Genomic DNA, 17,199 nt, shown 5'->3' on the forward strand with positions numbered 1-17,199 from the left:
GAGGCACACGATGCAGCAGAGATGTGGGGGAGAGGTGTTTCCTTGCCATTAACGAGGGTGTCTGCTTAGTGGCTGTCATGAACATTTCACAATCACTCATACCCTTAGATTGTGCAGCTTTCAACACGTTCCCAAAGAGAAAAACATAACCATGAAAAACATTGGTTCAAAACCAGAGGAGGCTGGTGGGGGCAGCTATAGGAGGACAGGATCATTGTAATGGCTGGAATGGAATAAATGGAACGGAGTCAAACACGTCCTCCCACCAGCCTACCCTGTTCAAAACATGTAGCATGAAATTAAAACATCAGCACAAAATACTTTGGTGACCACTTTCATATCCAATTACAAGCATCTTTTCTTGTTTTTTCATGTCAAATGGTTCAAACCATATACGGCTCTGGGCTGGGTTTCCCAAAAGCATCGTAGCACTAAGATCATCTTAATTCCACTGAAACTCAATGGGCGAAAGATTATCTTAGTGCTACGATGCTTTAGGGAAACCCAGCCCTGGTTCAAACTTGCCCTTGTCACCCACCTGAAATTATTTTGATGTGACACTAGTGTGCTGTGCACCTCCCTTTGAACTGCAGCCTTCCCTCTCTTGACCAGCTAATGAAGCAAATTCACTGTCTTTGTTGGCATCTAGTGGAGAGATTATGACAGTGCAACTCCCAAGAGCAAATCCACTTATCAACGTGGTGGTAGCGATGGCTATTTTATTGAGGGCCCTGGCAGTCTTCATGGATATCTGTATGTGCTTTGTTTGTTTTATAAGATGTTGATGGTTGTGCATTAGTAACATGTAGTCATTCTAATGACTTACCTTAACGAATGGCCTTCATCTCACTCAGTTTGGTTTTCCAGGTCACACCAGTGTCTGTCATCTCTGCCTGGACATCTCTCCTTTAAGTGTTTCTGAGTCGACCACTCTTTCTTTAGCAATAATAAAAACATAAATTAACATTTATTCAACAAACTTATTTAGTCACATTCAAGGCAGGTATTTCAGTTTGACATCAAGACATACATTGATTATCACTGTAATGGATGTAAAGTGGAAATTACTATGTAATACAAATAATAATTTATATTAATAAAGCCATCACTTTATCACAAACAGAGCTGACCATGCCACATTCATGTAAAACCCAATGCCTGGTTTTGCATAATAATATACTGTACAAATAAAATCATATTTACAAAAGCACTTCAATGCTATGGAAGATATTTTTCTGTATTCAAAATAACACACATCATTTTATTAATCTACATCTGTACAAGATCAACATTATTCTGCGGAGTGTCAATGGTACCACAATGGCTGGTGTAAACACAATTCATCTGTGCTACATGTTTTGAAAAGTGCAATTATCCAATTTGTAAATCCAGTGAGCCATGGGTGCACTAAATATGGCATCATACACTATCTATACAAAAGTATGTGGACACCCCTTCAAAATAGTGGATCTGGTTAATACAGCCACACCCGTTGCAGACAGTTGTACAAAATGGAGCACACAGCCATGCAATCTCCATAGGCTAACATTGGTAGTAGAATGGCCTTACTGGCGAGTTCAGTGACTTTCAACGTGACACCGTCATAGGATGCCACCTTTCCAACAAGTCAGTTCGTCAAATTTCTGCACTGCTGGAGCTGCCCCGGTCAACTGTAATTGCTGTTATTGTGAAGTGGAAACATCTAGGAGCAACAACGACTCAGCTGCGAAGTGGTAGGCCACACAAGCTCACAGAACGAGACCGCCGAGTGCTGAAGCCATCAAAATAATCTGTCCTCGGCTGCAACACTCACTACCGAGTTCCAAACAACCTCTGGAAGCAACCTCAGCACAAGAACTGTTAGTCGGGAGCGTCATTAAATCAGTTTTCATGGCTGAGCAGCCGCACACAAGCCTAAGATCACCATGCGCAATGCCGAGCATCGGCTGGAGTGGTGTAAAGCTCGCCGCCATTGGACTCTGGAGCAGTGGAAATGCGTTCTCTGGAGATGAATCACGCTTCACCATCTGGCAGTCCGACAGACGAATCTGGGTTTGGCGGATGCCAGGAGAACGCTACCTGTCCCAATGCATAGTGCCAACTGTCAAATTTGGTGGAGGAGGAATAATGGTCTGGGGCTGTTTTTCATGGTTCGGGCTAGGCCCCTTAGTTCCAGTGAAGGGAAATCCTAACGCTACAGCATACAATGACATTCTAGATTATTATGTGCTTGGGGAAGGCCCTTTCCTGTTGCAGCATGGCAATGCCCCCGTGCACAAAGTGAGGTCCATACAGAAATGGTTTGTCGAGATCGGTGTGGAAGAACATGACTGGACTGCACAGAGCCCTGACCTCAACCGCATCGAACACTTTTGGGATGAATTGGAAGGCCAACTGCAAGCCAGGCCTAATCGCCCAAAATCAGTGCCCGACCTCACTAATGCCCGTGACTGAACAGAAGCAAGTCCCCGCAGCAATGTTCCAGCATCTAGTGGAAAGCCTTCCCAGAAGAGTGGAGGCTGTTATAGCAGCAAAGGGGGGAACCAACTCCATATTAATGCCCATGATTTTGGAACGAGATGTTAGAAGTATTGTATTTCAGAGGTGTATTCCACTTTGGTCTGGTTATGAGAACTCAGCTTTGTAAACATAGCACTTTTTGACTGATTGACGTTTGGGTAAATGTCAACAAATACATTTTAGCTGAGTGAAATATTCTAAATCCAAATATCTCATCATACAAACAAGGAAAACTTCCCAACTGGGTGAAGTAATGAGCTGTCATTTGTTACATTTACATTTTAGTCATTTAGCAGATGCTCTTATCCAGAGGTACTTACAGTTAGTGAGTGCATACATTTTTCATACTGGCCCCCCATGGGAAACGAACCCACAACCCTGGCATTGTAAGCGCCATGCTCTACCAACAAAGCTACAGGGGATTTGTTGATCATTTTAAGATTTAATCCACACTTTTATGGATTCAGAAATCCAAGAGGGCATTATATAACTGACAACAATCACATAACTTTCATGATATCACGTCCACTATACTTTATGTATCTGGGGTATTTGAACACTTGCAAAGTAAATCTCACAGCACTGAAACTACATTTACACTTGCAGTGGGTGCCCTCCAGTGGATAGCTGCAGACAATACATGAGAACAATGATGCAAGGCCAACTATGCATGGAGAACCAGGGAAAGATTAAACTATTTGAAATAACAACTTCATCAACTATGGGGATATATGAAGTATCCATAGCAGGTAGCATGACACATTCTGGATATAATACATTTAACACGTAGTTGCGAAAACACCATGGATCTCCCTCTCACGATTCAAAACACACTTTTTTGGCATTCCTGACTGCTCTTCACCTGTCCAGTGTTAGAAATTAAGCAACTTGATCTCTGCATGTAAGTTACAACAAGGTGTGGGGCTTATCACCAAATTCATTCTAGCTCTGTGGTTTAGTTCAGGATAGTCAATTCATTATGATTTAAATATTAAATGTGTATTTTCAAAAATACACATATTGCTAAGTATGAAAATAGAATGTACAGTTTGTAAAGTATTTTGTATAATCTTTCTCCATTGGTACAGTATATGGGATTTTGTTTATTTATTTATAATTTTTTATACATAAGGGGGTGGAAATATGACCAGAAATATACACCAGATAAAATATGTTTTCCATTAAAACAGTTAATAAACAGGGCCTCCTGAGTGATGCAGCGGTCTAAGGCACTGCATCGCAGTGCTTCAGGCGTCACTACAGCCCCGGGTTCAATCCCAGGCTGTGTCACAGCCGGCCGTGACTGGGAGACCCATGAGGCGGCACACAATTGGCCCAGCGTCGTCCGGGTTAGGGGAGGGTTTAGCCGGCCGGGACTTCCTTGTCCCATTGTGCTCTAGCAACTCATGTGGCGGGTCTGGCACCTGACTTCGGTCGCCAGCTGGACGGTGTCAAGAAGCTTGGCAGGGTTGTGTTTCGGAGGACGCATGGCTCTCGACCTTCGCCTCTCCCGAGTCTGTAGGGGAGTTGCAGCGATGGGACAAGACTGTAACTACCAAGTGGATATCACGAAAATGGGGTAAACATTAAAAAAATATATAAATAACTTAATAAACAAAATATCATTAAAACATTTAACATCTAAAGTAAGCATATACACAAACTTAACATTCTGACATCTTTACAAAAATGTTTAGATGGTACCAGACTCCACTATAAAAGTATACTTAATCTATGAATGGAACAGTGGCATACTGTTTAGCACACATCGTTTAGATGCCCTTATGAATTTCTCTATGCAGAATGATAAAGGTCATCATCCTAGTCAATCTGTCTGTCCGTGGTAAGATGAGGTTCAGCACACACACAAGGCAGCTTTGCGTTTCTGTGGCAGGATGACGGGAACATTGGGGGAGCGTCTCTGTCCCTTCCCACCTCGCCTCAGAGGGGTTCGGTCACTGAGTCTGCGGCGAGACGTTCTAGGGGACAAGGGACTGCGTGGAGAACGGGCCAGGCTGCGGCGAGGCATCCTGGGGGACAGGGGACTGTGAGGTGACCGACCAAGGCTGTGATGTGCTATGCTGGGGGAGAGGGGAGTGTGTGGGGGCCTACGAAGCCGCCTCACCAGAGGGGTGGATGGTGCCGAGCCCCCTGGAGTCCCTGTGGTTTCAATTGCACAAACGTTCAAGGTTCTGTCTGTTGGGGGCACTCTCTGAGAGTCCACCTCTGCCATGGGCTCTGAAGAGGGACAGAGGCCAGCCTCACACAGGCTATTCCTCCACTCCAGAGCTGGGAGGGGGAGAGGCTCACCCACAGAGGGCACAGTGTTTCCCTCTGGGCTCTGCTGGAATAGGGCAGATAAACAAACACATCAAGGTTAACATTCTATATTCCATCACTCTTGATATGAAGCAAACAAAGCACCCCTGAGTAGATTCCAGAAATGAAGGGTTATTGCAACACAAATGTAGTGCTGAGCGATTAAAGAAATGTCCGTTATTTTCCAGTTTTTAAACAACGAATTGACTGACATTGGTTCAATTATTCAAATTAAATGTTGTTCTGTATTTTTTCTGTGAGCTCAATGTGCACATTGTGCAGTTTCTCTAGAGATAAATCAGATCAAGCCCAAACTGTGCGATGTAGTAGGGCGTTGTAGTTTTCAACAAGACAATATTCTACATAGTTTAGCTCAGAACAAATGGTAATTAACTACAATGAGCATAATTCATTGCACACCTACTTGTCGAGTGTGTTTATTTTATGCCTGTTAGGTGGGGCAGACACAGAGAGCGTGAGAAGAGACAGAATAATGTGCGATCGAGAGGGATAGAGAGCAGTTTCTTCGTGAGGTATCTTTACCTGAATATACGATCTAAGTTATTGATAGTTGGTATTCAGCAGTCATAAATGTATGCCTTATTTACTTTGAAGAACTACTAAAATAGTGATTTTGTCAAACAGAATAGGCAGCATCTCTATAGAGATGAGATGACATGGAATGAAATAAAGTCATCAAATAAAACAAATGTAACATACACAACTGAAATATTTTAGTAAAGTAATGTGAATAAATGATGGTTAATAAGTAATAATCAGTAAATGGGCAGTCACTACTATCATGGGACTTGTATTAATGGTTTTATTCTGTGTTGTTACAGCACTCAACACCACCCGAACCAACCTCAAAAAGCACTAATCGCTCAGCACTACATAAATGAGAAAACAAGGTGGATGCCTTCATGTGTAATGTAACTGCCAATTGCAGACATCCTCCAGCTCTCCTGGAGTTCTGGTCAACATCATTTCGTGTAGTTTAATCAGAATGATAAGAGGATGCAGATATGCAATTAACCAAGATCCATCAACTAACCGGGAGTCAGAGATCTGGACTAGATCAAGATGAACAACCATTGCCAGACCCCAAGCTACCTTTTTAGCTGCTCTATGTCTAATCGTTGTTCTTTCAATTTTGCATTATGAGAATCACAACTGCACTGCAGAGAAAACTGGGGAAGATCAAAGACTCCCACCCCCTCACCCTGAATAAGCCCACGTTCCACTTAAAATGATTTTGAAACGGCTTTGGCAGCGGAAACCTCTTCCTCAAAGCTAAGGATACAGATCACGTTCTGCGCATGTTATTTTACGCACACATTTTTTTCCACGTAGCTGCTGCTCACACTCCCCCATCCCTTCACTCACCCTGTTTAACCATGATGATGTAGCCTGTCTCTGCCTCATATTTCTGAACAGCTGAAATAAAAAAAACCTGCGTCGATTTGAACGAACGTTACAAAAAAAGATTGCCTATTATGAAGGCTACAACATTCTCTGTCTGTTGTAACGGATATTGCAGTTACACAAGCAGGACGCAGTCCCTCCACATTGCAATGTGCCAATAACAACCACGTTTAGTGTGATGTGGGCTATAGTTGCTGCCATATCGTACATTAGTCACAGTTCCTGAAAAAAATAACACTACTACTTCGAATGGCTGTCTGCCTCCTGCTTAGCCAATGTTTGCAATGATGAAAAAATAACATTACAATTATATTTAGACTACGTGTCTGTCTTGCTCGTGTTTTATATGCTGCCTAGATAGCTTCATGTAACACCCCACTTCAGTTTTGCATTGGGGCGAAACACAATCTGCGTTTTTACCACAGACAGGCCCTAAACTGCTATTTCACTTATTTCTCAAAAGATCATGCAAGTACGGCACGAGTCGGCTACCTAGCTGTTCCATCTCTGGGCAGCCGAACGTTCTAGACAACCAAACCGGAAACCAGAGTCTGTCAAGGGGCGAGTTCGATTTGCATCGCCCGGTGCCCCAACATGTAAATAGTTCTGCATGTAGTCTAACTCCCCTTCTGAAAAAAGAACACAACATCACGCTTATGCTTAGTAGCCTACTCTTTTGCAATAGTTCGAATATGTCGACAATGTCTTTTGTGTACAACATGAACTTTGAAGGCTACACCAAACAAAGGCGTTCATCGCCGATCAATGAGCGGGAAGCAGCAGTCGAGCACTGAGCAAAGTGCGCTCAGCTAAGTAAAACAATCTGGAAGGGGGGCGCAGTAGCGGAGTGCGCAACAGCTAGTAAAAAAATAAAGAATCTGCACATGCGCAGAAATCTCTGTATCCTTATCAGCAGCAAATCGGGTTCCAGAAAATCCAGAACCACAGACACTCCGTTTAAAGAAAACGTCTGCCGCCTACTCTCTAGTTTTCCTCTCTTACCAAAACACTAGATGGCTGCTTAGTTGAATGCGCCAACAGTACACAAACTAGATGCACAGGTCTGTTAAAGTCAGAAGCCCTCTTAATTTGTGAATACAAAAATTGGGGCCCACTCATCATCAGCAGCTTTGTGTCTCCCTGTGCAAAAACAGCATCCATGTAGGGTAGCTTGGTGTGAACACAATAACCAATGTAGCCTAGCAGAAAATCTAACAGCTGAGGATAGTGACACTCCTAAATGTTTAATTATTTTTACAGTTCCCTACATCTGTAAAGATCTGAAATGTGACACCTTCAAATCTTTAAATTTTGAATGACAACAAATGGCAATTTGTATGTTCCTCCATTGGCCTTAATTTGAACAAATATCAATCACACTGAGTGGACAGTCACCTCACTCCCATTCTAGGTGTCGCTATTGCCCATGTTCTTCATCAAAATAGACCTCTCCATCCTCATCCTCCTCCTCTCTCCGTCCCAAAAACAAAATGTAATCTTGGTGAATGAGCGGTCAGATTCCACGACTCAGCCATAAACGACTGGAACGACCTAGTGACACAGGGGTTCCAGGTCGCTCTAGCAATTCTGCTTTTTCTTCTTCTAAATAGTGTTAACAAAATACAATTAAAATAAAACAAACACTGATTACCATGTAAGCCTGATGAAGTTAAAATGTGAGGGTGCTGTTGTAAGTTACTCTTGGCACGTACCATAATAGGGGCGTCGTAACGGCGGGGAGAGTTAGCGGTTGTAACGGGGGGGATCTTATCAAGGCCCTCTGCCATATTGACATAGAGCTCCTGTAGGTGCATGGTCATGGGTGGCTCATCAGGGTGCTGCACGGTAATCACTATGACCGTTGTGTTGTCTGCACGGAGCATGCGCTGACGCCAGAACAGCAGGGCCGTGCATCCTAACCGTTTGGCACAGGACCATCCCTTAGGGCCCTAAGAGCAGACATAGTAACACCATCAACCTGTTAGAAGGGCATTGGCAGACACATCCAAGACGTTTTGGTCTGAATGGGAAACAAGAAGCTCTGGCTTACCACCATCTGGTCGTGGCTTTCACACATAGCGACAGCATCCTTAGCTGGCATCATGTTCCACAAGCCATCACTACCCAGGATGATGTAGCGGTGCTTCTTTGGGTCAATGGTCATTACAGTGACATCAGGCTCTGGAGAGACCACAAACTCCCCACTGTAGAAGTCGTAGCTCCACAGGTCCCCTGTCAACAACAGAGCACACACATCATTAATATGCTTCATCACTGGGCAAATATTAAATGAAATGATTGTATGACAACCTTACTGAAAATCATACTGTTTGCATAAAGGCAGCAGCTATGGACCAGATGAATCAGTATGTTATCTAGTGGAGGGCAGAGGAAACTTGTGTTTAGGCCAACAGTGTAGTGCTTACCCAACGCTCTGGCCACAGCGAGAAAGGGAATCTGGTCTATGACAGTGCTCCTCCTGACAGGGCCATTGTGGGTCAGTCTGGGCCTCTTCCAAACCACACGGTTCACCCCAGACTTCTTCACTACACTAAAAAGGACACAAGACGGAGGATTTATTATGTGATCATATACTGAACAAAAATATAAAACACAACATGCAACAATTACAGTTCATATTAGGAAATCAGTCAATTGAAATAAATTCATTAGGCCCTAATCTATGGATTTCACATGACTGGTCAGGGGCCTTGGAGGGTATAGGCCCACCCACTTGGCAGCCAGGCCCACCCACAGAATGAGTTTTTCCCCACAAAATGGCTTTATTACAGACATAAGTACTCCTCAGCATCCCCCACCCCCACTCAGACGATCCCGCAGGTGAAGAAGCCGGATGTGGAGGTCAGGGCTGGCATTGTTACGCGTGGTCTGCGGTTGTGAGGCGGGTTGGATGTACTGCCAAATTCTCTAAAATGACATTGGAGACAGCTTACAGTAGAGAAATGAACATTCAACTCTCTGGCAACAGTTTCGGTGGACATTCCTGCAGTCAGCATGCCAATTGCACGCTCCCTCAAAACTTGAGACATCTGTGGCATTGTATTGTGTGACAAAACTGCACATTTTAGAGTGGCCTTTTATTGTGATCATGCTGTTTAATGATAATGATCATGCTGTTTAATCAGCTTCTTCATATGCCACACCTGTCAGGTAGATGGAGTATCTTGGTAAAAGAGAAACGCTCACTAACAGGGATGTAAACAAATTTGTGCACAAAATTTGAGAGAAATAAGCTTTTTGTGCGCATGGAACATTTCTGGGATTTTTTACTTCTGCTCATGAAACACGGGACCAAAACTTTAAATGTAGCGTTTATATTTTTGTTCAGTGTATTTATTTTAATTTTGTATGATTCAATCCCAAAAGTGCACCCATTTGGTCCTAAGTATCAAATCACTGTTGCTCCGCAGGCCAAATAGTTACATACTGCATCGCTAACCAACCCATTTTTGCCCTCCCGCTGGTAACAGACTCATTGTCGTCCCACTACTTTTTCTATACATAAATGAACTAGGCTTCTTTTCATTTAAAAGTTTCAATTCACTAGTCAGAAAAGTCTGTATAGCCTTCTCCCACTAGAATGAACGATATACAGTACATCTTCTAGTAATCTATTGAAAGAACAGGCGCCTGTCAGTCACAAGGTGAGTGATGACAGGGAAAAACTGCTGGTTTGTCAGTCTGCTGTCTGTCCTGCCTCTCGGTACCCGTGTTATTTTTGTGTGCTGTGGTTGGCTGCAGTCAAATGAATTTTCATGTTAGTTAATTTACACGTAATGCAAGTGGTAACGATGAGTTGAAACACACTTAATTATTGTTGTGGCACATACATTTAGCTTGTTTCATATAGCCAGCCACAGAGTCGGGTCGCATAGGCTATTTACTGTGTGCTTTGATTGACGACCGAACAGCAAGTGTTGACTAGTTCAGTGTTTCTCAACACCAGTCCTCGAGTACCCCCAACAGCACACATTTTTGTTGTAGCCCCAGAAAAACTCACCTGATTCAACTCATTGAGGGCCTGATGATTAGTTGACAAGTTGAATCAGGTGCACTTGTCCGGGGCTACAACAAAAATGAGTACTGTTGGGGCTACTGGAGGACTGGAGTTGGGAAACTCTTGACAAGTTTAACAAAGGTGTCGAACTGACTGAATCAAGTCGCTCTCCTATATCCCTTTGCTATTTATAGATCACACAACATAGTTATTATTCCATCGTATCGCAACCAGTAAACCAAAGAACTCGTTTGTATTTTCCTAGGATTCGAAGCCTATGTCGAGACTTGCCAGGGACCGCTAAAATGACTTGTCAGTGTAGCCTAGTGATGGTGATGGGTTGTTCGCGAACTAACGGCTCTTTTTGAACATCGGGAACCGAATCGCATCGTGAGAGACATTCATTTGGCCCTCTAATTTGCGCACTGGTAGGTTTCTACTGCTTTTTGGCAATTATCTGCAGCTAAATTATGAAAACATTAAATGAAGACTGTGAATCCTCACTGCAGGAACAATAGGTTGTGGCGAGAGTCTCACTCTGGTCCAAAATATGATAAAAGAAAACAGATTGAAGGTTATAAAAGCTAATGATACTTACACTACATGACCAAAAGTATGTGGACACCTGCTAGTCCAACATCTCATTCAAAATCATGGGCATTAATATGGAATTGGTCCCCCCTTGGCTGCAATAACAGCCTCTACTCTTCTGGGAAGGCTTTCCACTAGATGTTGGGGACTTGCTTCCATTCAGCCACAACAGCATTAGTGAGGTCGGGCACTGATGTTGGGCGATTAGGCCTGGCTCGCAGTCAGCGTTCCAATTCATCCCAAAGGTGTTGGTTGGGGTTGAGGTCAGGGTTCTGTGCAGGCCAGATAAGTTCTTCCACACCGATCGACAAACCATTTCTGTATAGACCTCGCTTTGTGCACGGGGCATTATCATGTTGAAACAGGAAAGGGCCTTCCCCAAACTGTTGCCACAAAGTTGGAAGCACATAATCGTCTAGAATGTCATTGTATGCTGTAGCGTTAAGATTTCCCTTCACTGGAACTAAGGGGCCTAGACCGAACCATGAAAAACAGCCCGACCATTATTCCTCCTCCACCAAACATTACAGTTGGCACTATGCATTGGGGAAGGTAGTGTTCTCCTGGCATCCGCCAAACCCAGATTCATCCGTCGGACTGTCAGATGGTGAAGCGTGATTCATCACTCCAGAGAATGTGTTTTCACTGCTCCAGAGTCCAATGGCGGCAAGCTTTACACCAATCCAGCCAACGCTTGGCATTGCGCATGGTGATCTTAGGCTTGTGTGCAGCTGCTCGGCCATGGAAACCCACTTCATGAAGCTCCCGACTAACAGTTATTGTGCTGACGTTGCTTCCAGAGGCAGTTTGGAACTCTGTAGTGAATGTTGCAACCGAGGACAGACGATTTCTAGCAAGGCAGAAATCTGACGAACTGCCTTGTTGGAAGGTGGCATCCTATGACGGTGCCACGTTGTAAGTCACTGAGCTCTTCAGTAAGGCCATTCTACTGCCAATGTTCGTCTATGGAGATTGCATGGCTGTGTGCTCAATTTTATACACCTGTCAGCAACGGGTGTGGCTGAAATAGCGGGGTGTCCACTTACTTTTGTATATAGTGTATATGGTATTATTAAAGATATTGGTATAGGTCTACTGATTTGATTAGTGTCAACAATGGTGTAGTCAACTTCTGTGTAGCAAAGCCCATGTTCAACACCTGCTTCATCCTTCAATCATACCTGTAGGTCTATTCATGTGCGACTGACTTTGTATAAATCGATCTGGCGGGGGGTCTGGGGGTCCTCCCCCTGAAAATGTATGCATAAAAAAAAAATCCCCTGCAATTCTATATCGTTTCTCAAAAGGGAATCGATGTTTACTTGACAGAACACCACATTTGTTCTTAGGTTTTTGCCACAATAAAGAAAATTGAAAGAGTACACTATATTTAGTTATTGCCACAATAAATTACATTGAAAGAGTAGACTAGACTAGTTTCTGACTAGATTACTAATCTACTGCCTTCCCTCAAAGTCCCACCCAGTGATTGATTGACAGGTCTAAAACCCTACCAACTCTGACAAACATCCTTTCCCCTCCCTGACAATCCCCCCCACAGCGATTAATTGACAGGCCAGGGATAGTTCACCCAAATAACACATTGGTTTCCTTACCCTTAGTGTCCACTGCGCCAATAAAATACATCTGAAAAACAATTTGGCTGGCTACTCCATGTACACACTTGGCAATGACACAAACTGAGACTGAAGTGTCCCCTCCTACTCACCTGCCCCCAAGTCTCTCAATGCGCTCCTTCTCTTTGGGAAGTTCAGGTTTGTGATCCTGTGTGACTTCCAAGGCCCTGATGTTCTTTTCACCCGGCTCTTTCACCCCAACAACCACTGCTGAGTCCCCCACATGGGCTACGTACATCTGATCCCCCCGGATCAGCACTATACTAGCCGTTGTTCCTGCCGTACTGGGCTGGCCGGTCAGAGTCTTGGGCCACTCAGCTGTAGGATTCAGATGGGGAAAGCATTGGAAGACATTATTATGAACAAACACCTTGCAGCAACACTGATTAGTGGATGTGACAATTGGCATTAGGCCTACATATGAGATAAGTGTATTTAGACTAGAGGAAATCAGGAGATCTTAGGATGACACGTCTGAGGTTGAGACAGGAGCATGCTTGACATGAGATAACCTTGTGCTTCAAAAGCAATGATGAGCTTGACATGCTGACCTTTTATGCTCTACTTGCAGAGCTAGGTATTCCAAACCCCCAGATGTTGTGTATTCCCAAACCCCTGAGCGATACATAGAAAAGACCAGCTCATAAAATTGCCAGTAATAGCTAATAATAACTGGATGGATGGATATCCTGACTGTAGCAGAGAGGAAGAGGCAATCATCTTTGGTAGTAGCAGCAGCAATAAGGGGTTAGCTAGCTACAGACTGTAGCTAGCTAAACCACAGATGTGGCGCCATAATTTCTCAACACTAACTTTAGTGTTGTTGGCTACCTAGCAGGTAGATAGCATCAAAGTCAGCGAATATGCTATAAACACAAGCTAGGCTAGCTAACTAGTTCACTTACGTAGCTCTTTCCACATATCATGATGGCAGGCAATGAACCCCTTTCGAATTGCTTCACAGACATCTCCTTGATCTTTTGACCAAAACCCCCTTTGCCTTTTCAGAATACCCCACAGATTGTCTCGCGCAAAATGAGCTGCTTCTCGCCCTCCGTGACCGTCAAATACACCAAAAAACGCCACAGACTTCCGAGCGACCGTGTGCTCTTCTGGAACTTCTGCCTGGGAAACGTCCTCATGCTTCTCACATGTTATGTTTTCTGTCCACATTGCAGTAACAGGCATCGATTCTTGAACGTTGTCGGGGGAATTGCTTATTATGGTCTGCTCAGTATGATCAATCTGCTGATTCTCTACTTTTGACTCCCCTTGTTGTTCTGCCGAATTCAGACCACCCTCTGCTGGCTCTGGTTCAGGCGGTTCGTACTCCACTTTAAACTCAATAACATCCTCCATGTATCTCCTTCCTCCTTGCTCGGAGAATGCACTAACTCGAAAAATTAATGCGTCGTTCATGGCCATGAAAACTCCAAGCAAAGCTATACAAGAACAATAAACACTTGTCCACCGGTTATGCTAAGCCCTGTTTGAAACAAAAATGTTTTTTTTTTATTTTCGACGATTGGTCGTAAGGTACTTCAACCACCTTCTTCTTCTTCAATTAGGTTTAACGGCGGTTGGCATCCAATAAATGTTTCATTACCGCCACCTACTAGATTGGGGTATAACTCCCTTATACTTTGCTTTAAAAAATAAATAAAAATAATAATACTAATACCATATCATCTAACACTACACTCACAAAAAATAAAAAATAAGAATAAATACCATACTCCACTATTTAAATCTATTTAGTCCTACTTCAGTCCAACAGCCTGAAAGAATGGGACACCGCCAATTAACACACCCTGTAGCTCTTCTGATGTCAAGTCTCGCACACCCAAATACCTCTCTAAAGCTGCCACCACAACCTCTATTTTCTGCGACTTACGCTTTTCCAACAGTCTTGAAGGAGTTCCCACATATGCTGAGCACTTGTTGGCTGCTTTTCCTTCACTCTGCGGTCAAACTCATCCCAAACCATCTCAATTGGGTTGAGGTCGGGGGATTGTGGAGGCCAGGTCATCTGATGCAGCACTCCATCACTCTCCTTCTTGGTCAAATAGCCCTTACACAGCCTGGAGGTGTGTTGGGCCATTTTCCTGATGAAAAACAAATGATAGTCCCACTAAGCCCAAACCAGATGGGATGGCGTATTGCTGCAGAATGCTGTGGTAGCCATGCTGGTTAAGTGTGCCTTGAATTCTAAATAAATCACAGACAGTGTCACCAGCAAAGCACCCCCACACGATAACACCTCCTCCTCCATGCTTTATGGTAGGAAATACACATGCAGAGATCATCCATTCACCCACACCACGTCTCACAAAGACACAGAGGTTGGAACCAAATATCTCCAATTTGGACTCCAGACAAAAGGACAAATTACCACCGGTCTAATGTCCATTGCTCGTGTTTCTTGGCCCAAGCAAGTCTCTTCTTCTTATTGCTGTCCTTTAGTAGTGGTTTCTTAGCAGCAATTCGACCATAAAGGCCTGATTCACACAGTCTCCTCTGAACAGTTGATGTTGAGATGTGTCTGTTACTTGAACTCTGTGAAGCATTGAATATGTCCGTAAACACTCCAGCCAGCTGGTCTGTGCATGCTCTGAGGACGCGGCTAGGGGAGGGTTAACACGCTTAAACGTCTTACTCACATTGGCCACGGAGAACAAGCGCTCACAGTCCTTGGGAGCGGCCTGTGTCGGCGGCACTGTGTTATCTTCAAAGCGGGCGAAGAAGGTGTTTAGCTTGTTCATTAAAATTTAGCCATTCAGCAGATGCTCCCATCCAGAGCGACCCACAGCTAGTCAATTCATCTTAAGATAGCCAGGCGAGACAACCACATATCACAGTCGTATCCCAACCACATAATACAATACATAATACAATGCAAAATACAATTCAAAATGCATAAACATGTATGTGTGTCTCTTCACAGTCCCCGTCGTGCTGTAAGGTGTTCTTTTATCTGGTTTTTGAATCTGGTTTTATTGCTAGCTTGAGTTACCTGGGGTGGCAGAGAGTTCCATTTAGTCATAGCTCTATTTAATACTGTGTGTTTCCCAGCCTCTGTTCTGGACCTGGGGACTGTAAAGAGACCTCTGGTTGCATGTCTTGTGTGATACGATGAGTGGCCGAACTGTGTGCCGACTGCTTGAACAGACGGTTAGATAACCTCAGCACATCAAGACCAATAGTGATGCAGTCAATCTCTCCTCAACTTTGACCCAGGAGAGATTGACATGCATATCATTGACATTCGTCCACCGTGTACATCTAAGTGTAATATGTGCTGCTCTGTTTTGGACCAACTGCAATTTGCCTATGGGATTCTTTTCCACACCTGCCACACAACTGGACAGTAGTCCAGGTGCGACAAAACTAGGGCCTGTAGGACCTGTCTGGTTGACTGAGATATATATCAAGAAAGCAGACTAACGCCTTATCATGGACAGACCCTTTCCCATTTGAGTAACCATTGAGTCTATATGTTTTGATCATGATAGCTTGCTATCTAGGGTGACACCCAGCGGTTTAGTCTCTTCAACTTGCTCAGTAGCCACATTATTCAATAATAGATCCAGATGAGGTTTAGGGTTGAGCAAGTGATTTGTCCCAAACATGATGTTTTTAGTTTTTGACATATTTAGCACCAGCCAATTTCTAGTGACCCATTCTAAAACTGACTGGAGCTCTATGTTAAGGGTGTCAGTTATTTGTTTTACTGTTGCAGCCGATGTGTATACTATTGAGTCGTCAGCGTACATGGACACACAGGATTTATTCAAGGTCAGTGGAAGGTCATTAGTAACACAGAAAACAATAATGGTCCAAGGCAAGCCAGCTGCCCTGCAGTACACCACACTCACATTTGCATTAGAGAGGCTTCCATTAAAGAAAACCTTCTGTGTTCTACTGGATAGGTAACTGTCCATCCATTATAAGGTAGAGGATGTTAATAACACCTACGTTTTTTCAGCAATATGTTATGATCAATGATATTAAAGGCTGCACTGAAGTCTAACAAAACAGCTCCCACAATCTTCTTATTATCAATTTATTGCAGCCAATCATCAGCCATTTGTGTCAGCACTGAGCATGTTGAGTGCCCTTCCCTATAAGCATGCTGAAAGTCTGTTGTAAAAAAAATGTTTTGGTCAAACACAATGTTTTCCAAAACGTTGCTAAGAACCGGTAATAGGCTGATTGGTCTGCTGTTTGAACCATTGCTATAACCATTGCTATTTTTGGGCAGAGAACTGACCTTTGCCTCCCTCCAGGCCAGTGGGCACACTCCGTCTTCTAGGCTTAGATTGAAGATGTGGCAAATAGGAGTTGCAATGTATTCCGCTACCAACCTCAGTATTTTACCATCCAGGTTGTCGGTTCCAGGTGGTTTGTCCTTATTTATACAGTGAGGGAAAAAAGTATTTGATCCCCTGCTGATTTTGTACGTTTGCCCACTGACAAAGACATGATCAGTCTATAATTTTAATGGTAGGTTTATTTGAACAGTGAGAGACAGAATAACAACAACAAAAATCCAGAAAAACGCATGTCAAAAATGTTATAAATTGATTTGCATTTTAATGAGGGAAATAAGTATTTGACCCCTCTGCAAAACATGACTTAGTACTTGGTGGCAAAACCCTTGTTGGCAATCACAGAGGTCAGACGTTTCTT

The 17,199-nt window shown here is 43.6% G+C and overlaps 1 protein-coding gene across 2 annotated transcripts; it reads right to left on the minus strand.

Moving 5' to 3' along the window:
* Window positions 1-4,065: 4,065 nt before the first annotated feature.
* Window positions 4,066-14,058, minus strand: LOC121579899 (protein phosphatase 1D). 2 transcript variants are annotated; one of them, XM_041894866.2, is made up of 6 exons: window positions 13,416-14,058; window positions 12,603-12,828; window positions 8,691-8,815; window positions 8,315-8,496; window positions 7,977-8,213; window positions 4,066-4,861 (listed from the first exon to the last, which is right to left on the minus strand). In XM_041894866.2, exons 1-6 carry the CDS (start codon window positions 13,933-13,935, stop codon window positions 4,376-4,378), a joined length of 1,776 nt encoding a protein of 591 aa, XP_041750800.1. In that variant the 5' UTR covers window positions 13,936-14,058; the 3' UTR covers window positions 4,066-4,375. The 2 variants fall into 2 exon arrangements, with proteins under 2 accessions (XP_041750800.1, XP_041750799.1); XM_041894865.2 differs by having other exon boundaries at window positions 4,066-4,864.
* Window positions 14,059-17,199: the final 3,141 nt, after the last annotated feature.

This window comes from Coregonus clupeaformis, chromosome 13, assembly GCF_020615455.1.
Source record: "Coregonus clupeaformis isolate EN_2021a chromosome 13, ASM2061545v1, whole genome shotgun sequence".
In the NCBI taxonomy this organism is placed as follows: domain Eukaryota; kingdom Metazoa; phylum Chordata; class Actinopteri; order Salmoniformes; family Salmonidae; genus Coregonus; species Coregonus clupeaformis.